At 26.9% G+C, this 8236-nt stretch overlaps 1 protein-coding gene across 1 annotated transcript; it reads left to right on the forward strand.

Moving 5' to 3' along the window:
- Window positions 1-4367: 4367 nt before the first annotated feature.
- LOC106780134 (transcription factor MYB13-like) lies at window positions 4368-5379 on the forward strand. Its single transcript, XM_022778602.1, has 2 exons — window positions 4368-4495; window positions 4752-5379. Exons 1-2 carry the CDS (start codon window positions 4404-4406, stop codon window positions 5188-5190), a joined length of 531 nt encoding a protein of 176 aa, XP_022634323.1. The 5' UTR covers window positions 4368-4403; the 3' UTR covers window positions 5191-5379.
- The last annotated feature ends 2857 nt before the right edge of the window (window positions 5380-8236 follow it).

Raw genomic sequence — 8236 nt, forward strand, 5'->3', positions numbered from 1 at the left:
CTCTTTATGTATAATTATAGATATAGAGGATAGTGACATACTATTGAATAGCTGATTTCAAAAGAAATTCATTATAGTTTTAATATTTAATTTAAAAAAAATTGAAATAAATAAATACAACTTTATATTTGTTAATATTTACATGTTGAAATAATTATTTGTTGTTCTACGACGTATATATATACTTTAGTCATTTATATCAGTTTATATTTTTTATGTCTTACATCCATATAATTTTATATAAATTTATCATTTTTTATTTATTTTGTAGGGAAATTTGTTCTTGTCAGTGGATAATATTATAAGTTATTAATATAGACTATGATATCTGTTATTCAGAATCTTATGTTTATTTTGTATATTGAAAATAAAATGATATTTTTATTTTTACTTTTAGTATTTTTAAAACTATCATATTATTTTAATAATACTATAAGTTATTTAAGTATCATTTATTATAAATGGTTCAACTATAAATACTTATCATAAAGAATACAAAACTAAACCGGTAATCCCAGAATGAAAGTAAATATAAGAACCTTAAAATACAGGAAGCTAGTTAATTACATGTTGATGATATTAGATACTTTAGGTGCAAATTCAAACACGTATTTTACCACCAAATTTTCCAAAGATTTCGTCATCTTTTAATCAAAAAGATTATTATATAGTACACAACTAATGTTATATATTATTAAAAGACCATGCAATGTTTTATAAAATTCATTTAGAAAAGTATAACTTTGACTCTAATATTTTCATGTGTGTGAAACTTTGAGACTTCTGTACATAGAAAACTGTAATTTTACTTTGTTTGTAAACAAGATAAAATAATATTAATAGCAACAACAATGCAAATACCAAAACACATATTAGGGTTTGGTTGAGGTTATTTCATTCATAATTTTAAATGTAAGTTTATTTTTTATGAATTTAATGTACATCATCAACTAATTAAAAAATATTAAAAAGTCAACTGAATTTGCCAAGATTTAATGGATCGTAATCACTTTGAGTGTTTCGTGATTTTCTTATTTCGTGAATGAATCTCATAGGTAAACTTAACTTGCAACGACTAATTTTGAGTTTTGACATACCAAGTATAAATAAGGGATATTCAAAAATAAAAAATAAAAATGAACTAATGGATTTATAATTAACTTTTTTTTAATCAGTACTATGGATTTATAATTAACTTTAAATTGATTCTTTTTTTCAGTTATAAGTTAATTTCTTATAGGACTGATCTGCCACCGCTATAAAAAAAACAGTGGCATGACTGTATTATTTTTCTTTACTTGTAATAAAAAATAAATCATTAGTTTTTAAGTATTATTTGTAAATTGTTATGCATGTATTCGAACTTTATAAACATTAGTTTTATAAGATTCTCAAATTTAAAATTAAAAAATTAAAAAAATATTATAATTTTGAAAATATTTTTTAATTTATGTTGATCCATCCACAAGTCTACAAACCCACTATTATGCAAGGTGGGTCAATCTACGGCTATTACTTCCTGCAACATAATATCCCTGCACCCTATTATTCTGGAACACATTAAAAAAAAATAAAAAATAAAAAATAAAAAAAAAATTGGAGGCTGGGATGCACCAATAAATTTGATAGATACACTAAACTCATTGTCACTCCTATTTCTAACATTGAAAAATATTATTCAAGACTCAATTATAAGAAAAAAAATTATAAATTCAAGAAAAAAATTAACTATTTTATCTTATATAATACTACCATCCTACACATATCTTTTAACTAATTATAATTATATTTTCAGTAATTTTTTATACATTTTTTATATCAAACTTAACAAAGAAAACTTTAAGATTTTTTTTAATTATGATTACTAAACTTAAATAACATTAACTAGCTTTCTTAATTAGAATAAAGTTGATTAATTTTGATCGTATATTAATATGGAAGAGAAGATAGTTGTACCCTAATTATGTAAGGTCCATTTCTAGAAAGTGACTAATTTTCTGCATGCATGGGACCTAGTAATATATTAATTAATTCTTGTATAGTTTTGATTTAAACAAAATCATATTATATTGTGCAAGTGACCTCACTTGAGTTTGGAAGTAAGTGTTTAGTACATCGGAGCGCGTAAAATTTGGAAAGTTAATTATCTAATTGCTCTTAATTCATGTTTCCTTATTTCAGAAATTTACAAGAATTTTGTTCTTTGAATATTGATAATATTAAAATGAAAACAGAAGAAAAAATAATTATGTTAAAGAAGAAAAAAACATGTCAAAAACTGATTAAATGCAAACCAAAACCAACATGCATCCAACTAAACCCTCTTGATTAAGGTTACAAGCTGGGCGATTCACAAGTTAATTTCCTCTTATTTAGAATGAAGAGTGAAAAGGAGAACATCCTTGTTCCACATACGAGGATGTTTTCACACTTTCAGGAGTCAAAGCCTATAAAATAAGAAGACTTCCTATATATAAAGACTATTTTTCAACTAATGGAAAAGAATAAACTTATATATATTGAAATTCAATATTTTATATATATATATATATATATATATATATATATATATATATAGATGTAAATGTATAAAAATTCTCAACATGTAGTATGCTGCTTACAACTATAAATTTGACTCCAAAATATTTGAACTTTATTAGCACATATTATACCGATTGATATAACGATGAGATGCCTTTGTTACATAATTTATATGTATAATTTTATCATCAATTTTAAAAAATATCATTTTACAAATCCAGTAAATAAATAACAATATTTTATACAAGAATCTGTTTTATTTTTGTCAGTTATTATCATAGTATTTCTTTCTCTGTTTTTTCTTTTTTTAAAAAAAAAGTGTTTGTTTTTTTTTTATATAGATACCTCTTGCATATATATAATTTTATTATGTTATTTCTAGATAAGAAATTTTAGATTTCCACTTATTCCTCCTGTTTTCTTGCTAAGCACAATTTCAATAGTTTCATGCACACGCTCTGCTGACTAAAGAATAATCTAGATGCATGGAATTCATTAGCTTTTGTGTTATTACAAGAAAATTTATATTATAATTATTATAAGATACTGCAATCTATCCAAAAACCTATTAGTTGAATATGATACGCGATTTTATTGAAATCTAATCTATAAAGCGAGGAAGAACATTCAACTAAGTGGTTGGGTAACGACCCCTTCGAACCAAGGAAGGTGGCTTCAAGTTTCCAATTATACGACAAAACTTGGGTCACTATTTCCTAATTTGATTCATTCTTCTTAGGTTTCATTTCCTAGTATACTTTATTTAAGGGTCGTGATCACCAATGCATTGAGAACACTTATGCAGAAATTTAAAAAGTATTTTTTATATTAAAAATCATATAATTTTTTTTATAGAATATATTGAAAGTTTTCTTGATTTTTTATTTTACCGTTTTTCATTTCCACATCACCTAAAAAATTCGCAAAAGAATAATGAATACAATACTAGAGAATAAGAAAGATTCCATTAGTGCAGTAATTAAAAAGCATTATTTCCATGAAAGTTTTCTATTTTTAATAATTGAACTGCTACCTCTCTGAACGACAACCGTGTAAGGTTTTTTCACACGGACAAAGAAAAATGTTAGATGTCACTTATTCTGTTGAATAATCTCAACCCTTTTATCAACTGTACGAAATAGAAGCAGGATGTGTTTTGTTTGAGTGTAAATTAGAAGTAAAATAATCAAAATTGGACTACAAATTGCAGTTATAGTAATATTTTAAGACCATAGTTACCAATTTTCTTAGTTTATTAGAATGAAAACAATCATGTATGCAATGCATCACTCTTCCTTGCACGCATTCTCATGGTATATAAAGGGAAAGTGTCTTTCGCCAAACTCTCTTCTTTCTCAAGTGTCTCTCTCTCACACACAAACCTACACAGAATCAACAACGATACCTTGAGAGTGTTGTTACATATATAGTGAGAGAGAGAGAGAGTTTGATAGGTTGAGAAAGATGGTGAGAACCCCTTACTGTGACAAAAGTGGACTGAGAAAAGGAACATGGACACCAGAAGAAGATTGGAAGTTGATTTCTTATGTTACTACACATGGCTACAAGAATTGGCGCCAATTGCCTAAGTTTGCTGGTAATACAACTGCATCAGTTTTCTACCTTCGGGAATGAATACTAATTTCATGTTAAGTTTTCACATCAGTGTGGCAAGTATAAACATGATCCATGGCTTATTTATCTTAATTTGAGGGGAAATTTATCACTCTCAACATATTCATCATTAGGTCAGGCACCAAAAAGGAAAATTGAGTCATATTCTCTACTGTTTGGATTCAATATAACTGTGCAACATGTTTTCAGGTCTTTATAGGTGTGGAAAGAGCTGCAGATTGAGGTGGATGAATTACCTAAGGCCAGGCATCAAAAGAGGGAACTACACTTATGAAGAAGAAGAGATAATTATCAAACTGCACCAAATTCATGGAAACAGGTATACGCACAGCAAGATTACATGATTGTTACATGAGTTTAATTTCTATTCACCTTTAAACTGATAAAAGGTCATGCTGCATATGATTTTTCAGAGGACTATCATAAATATCAATCGATTAACTTATCATATATATGATATGTGATGCACTTATATTATTACATGGACTTTTGCGCAAGTTACATCATATAATTTATTTCACTGCATGTGAATATAAACCATAGTGTTTATTTATATCAACTCCCTTTACTTGAAGGTGGTCAGTGATTGCCTCCCACTTACCTGGAAGATCAGATAACGAGATAAAAAATCACTGGCATGCACATCTTAAGAAGCGCTTTCAACACAATTCAGAAACAAATGAAAAAGTTGAAGCCTCCACCTCAAAACAGCACTCCCTAGTAGAATCCATTCAAGAGGAATCTGGGGAAGTTGTTGCAAGCAGTTTCCAGAACAGTTGCCTAGCTACTTCCCAAACTCCTGACAGTGATTTTCCATCGCCCCAGCACACATCATTGAGAGATGCTCTGTGCATGATATCTGAACTAGAACCTGAAGCAGCCAGTAATGGGAATTTGGCTACTGATAACTTTGCTGACTTTATGGAGCAAAACACAGATCCTATCAGTGCATATTCTTGGGAAGAACTTTATGAAATTTCATACTTATGTGAATTTCTCGCTCCTTTGTACTGAACCTGAAAGTTTTTGTCCAGTTTATGATGTCTGGGGGCTGTTCGAATATGATAACTGTTTGTTTTTTCTTCTTTCTTACTGTTTTTTTTTTGGGGCAAACCATACCAGTTTATTTTGATGAAAAGTGTTACATTGTGGGCAGAATGAGTAATTCTATTCCTAAAAAACCATGGTATTTTTTTTTTGTAAGTGTTATATTTTGATCCTGTTCCAATAAACTCCTTTATTGTTTCCAGAAAACCTGCAATTCATGAACAATGTAACTCAACATAATGACAAAATATAGAACTTAAATACAACATGATAAGTCCTATTCATGTTGTTTACCAATCAACTGTAATCACCTAAGTGAAACTTTAAATCTGATTAAAAAATAACAACATATAAATTTTATATTTTCCCCTCGAAGTATGTCGTCACCTGCACGAGCTCACAAAAAGGTAAGATATTAGCTTTATGACCTCTTATAGTTTAATCGTTATACTCTTCATAATCCTCAATATTTGCTCATCCACAGCACCTCCTTGAGAGCAATCTATGTTGAACAGCATATATGTAACAACGAACTCTTATATGATGTATAGCAAGTACTATAGTGTAGTAGATATGGTCTAGATGCACCAAGATAAAAGACTCAAATAATAATATAAATAGTATAGTTTATAAGATAACATGTTACTTTTTCATTTGCTCTCTAACATGTAAGAAAAAGAAACTTTTATTGAGTAAATTATAATTTACTATATAAACTACATTAATTTTAGTGTTAAATTGAAAATTTTTATAAGTACATGAAATTATATATAATAATAATTATAATAATAATAATAATAATTTTGAAATTATTTGGTGCTTCACTAAACAAATCCAATATAACAAGTTTTATAAAAATATAAGTGGATGTTAACATTATGTAACTAAAGTATTTTTTATTTGCTTAAAATTTGATATATAGGATTGTTAAGCTATTATTTAAATATTTAATAAAATTATTTATAAATTTCAATAAGTCAATTATTTTAGAAAAAGTTTTTTCTTAACTAACTTGTTAATCTTACACAAATATAAATCTCCGCTATTACCTTTCCTATGTTCAACGCGCGTTATAGAAATGTTGATATCGGGTAAGAAGAAATATTGAAAGTGAAAAGAATTCAATGTTAGTTTGAATTTTAGCGTAGAAATTGGAGATTTCATATTGATTATACTCTTACCGACATAAAAGGTTAGTATATTCAATATTATTAGCATAATTCATGTGAAATTTCAAATATTTTCAATATCTATTATCTATTATTCCAATAATCAATAGAGATGTTAATTTTTTCTAATACCTATTTTTAGGTTATTCCGAGCATGTACAATTAAAAGCAGTATTATGCAAACAATAATATAGTTTAAAAGTTAAAAACATTCATAAATCAGCATAAAACCATAACTATTATTCATATTGTATATGGAATCAAAAATCCTATTTAAACATAAAGAAAACTATGATTTATCTACTTCTAACTTCTAATAATTTATTTGTCTATATACCTTTTAATATCTTTACTTGTTTCGTTGTGAAATTATTCCTTCTCTCTGACATAAATTAATGAATGAAAATAATTTTGTAAAGATGATATGTAAGTTGTAAAAGTAATAATATCCTTTAGTTAAATTCTTTACGATTATAGAGTTTAGAAATTACTTATCATCAATCATAATTTACTATGAGTTTATGCTTAGATGCTTAGACTCTTATGTTTTCAATTCAAAATTATTGTTTTTAAGACAAATTACTAGAAGGTGTCGTTGATGCTTTTATAGTTTAAACCTTTGTTAGAATACTAATTGAAATACTTATATTTGCATCTAACTTTTATTTTAATTTTAATCAATCTACCAAATGTGGATTAAAAGAATTTAATTTGGTTAAATATTATGTTATTGGTTAAAATTTTGATTATTTGAAAGCTCTTATACGATCATTTATCTATTGATTTAAAGGTTCAAAAAATGGGTGAGTTTATATTTTATGTGCTCTTTATGTAAGAATAATGTTGAATTTTTCTCTTATTCGTTATTTGACATTTTTTTGTTATACGGGATAGGAATGGTTGAAAGAAGTTTTCAGAATTTATAGTTTTTCTCAACAATTTGGTTTTTCATTTTATGAAATCTATCTGTAGTCCTTTTTTTAAAGTGATTAAAGTGATTGTCATTACTATAGTTATCTATTTGATTTGGAGGATAAGAAACCATAGTAGATTTTAGGTTCTAATTGTTTTTATTTCTAATGTTTTTCAAAATGAGGAGTTGATGACTGAGAATAAATCTAAGAAGCATATGAGTAATATTGTCTCTGATTTTTTTGTGTTAAAATTTTTCAAAATTTAAACTATGGAGAATATGTTGGTTTCCATTTACGGATATAATATGACAAGTTTCATCTCCTAATTGGCCTAAGGTGAAATTTGGTGGTGCAACTAGTGATTGTCAAACTTTAGCTACATGTGCTCATATTTTTAGAGAAAGGATAAACATGTGATTAATTTTAACTTTTATAGAGATGTAAACTTCTATTTATGTTGAGTTTATAGGAATCGCTTATGCTTTAGATCACACTTGAAGGGAGGACTCTCAGAGGTTTTGGTTAGAGAGTAATTCTACTTTAGCTTACCATGGTTACTTGGATCAACAAATAGTTCCTTAAAAGCCTTAGAGGGAGATGGTGTCGATGTAAGCATATGTAATTTAAAGTTTTTCATGTTTTTTCGTGAAGAAAATTATTTGTTGATAATTTAGTTAATTTGACTTTTATTCATGCAGAACAATATAAGCAGTTTCATGTTTTACCTTATATTTATTTAGGTTTTGTTCATAATAGGTATAGTTTGTTATGTTTTGTGAAGTGTAATTTTTTATCATTGTCTCTCATGCTTTACTCATTAACTTTTTTACTTTTTTTATTTTAGTACATTTTCAAGTGATTGCAAATGATTAATGGACTTTGAAGTATCAACATAGTTCAGACGTTAAAGTTCATAGTGATTCCTAACAC

Source organism: Vigna radiata, chromosome 2 (genome assembly GCF_000741045.1).
Source record: "Vigna radiata var. radiata cultivar VC1973A chromosome 2, Vradiata_ver6, whole genome shotgun sequence".
NCBI lineage: Eukaryota > Viridiplantae > Streptophyta > Magnoliopsida > Fabales > Fabaceae > Vigna > Vigna radiata.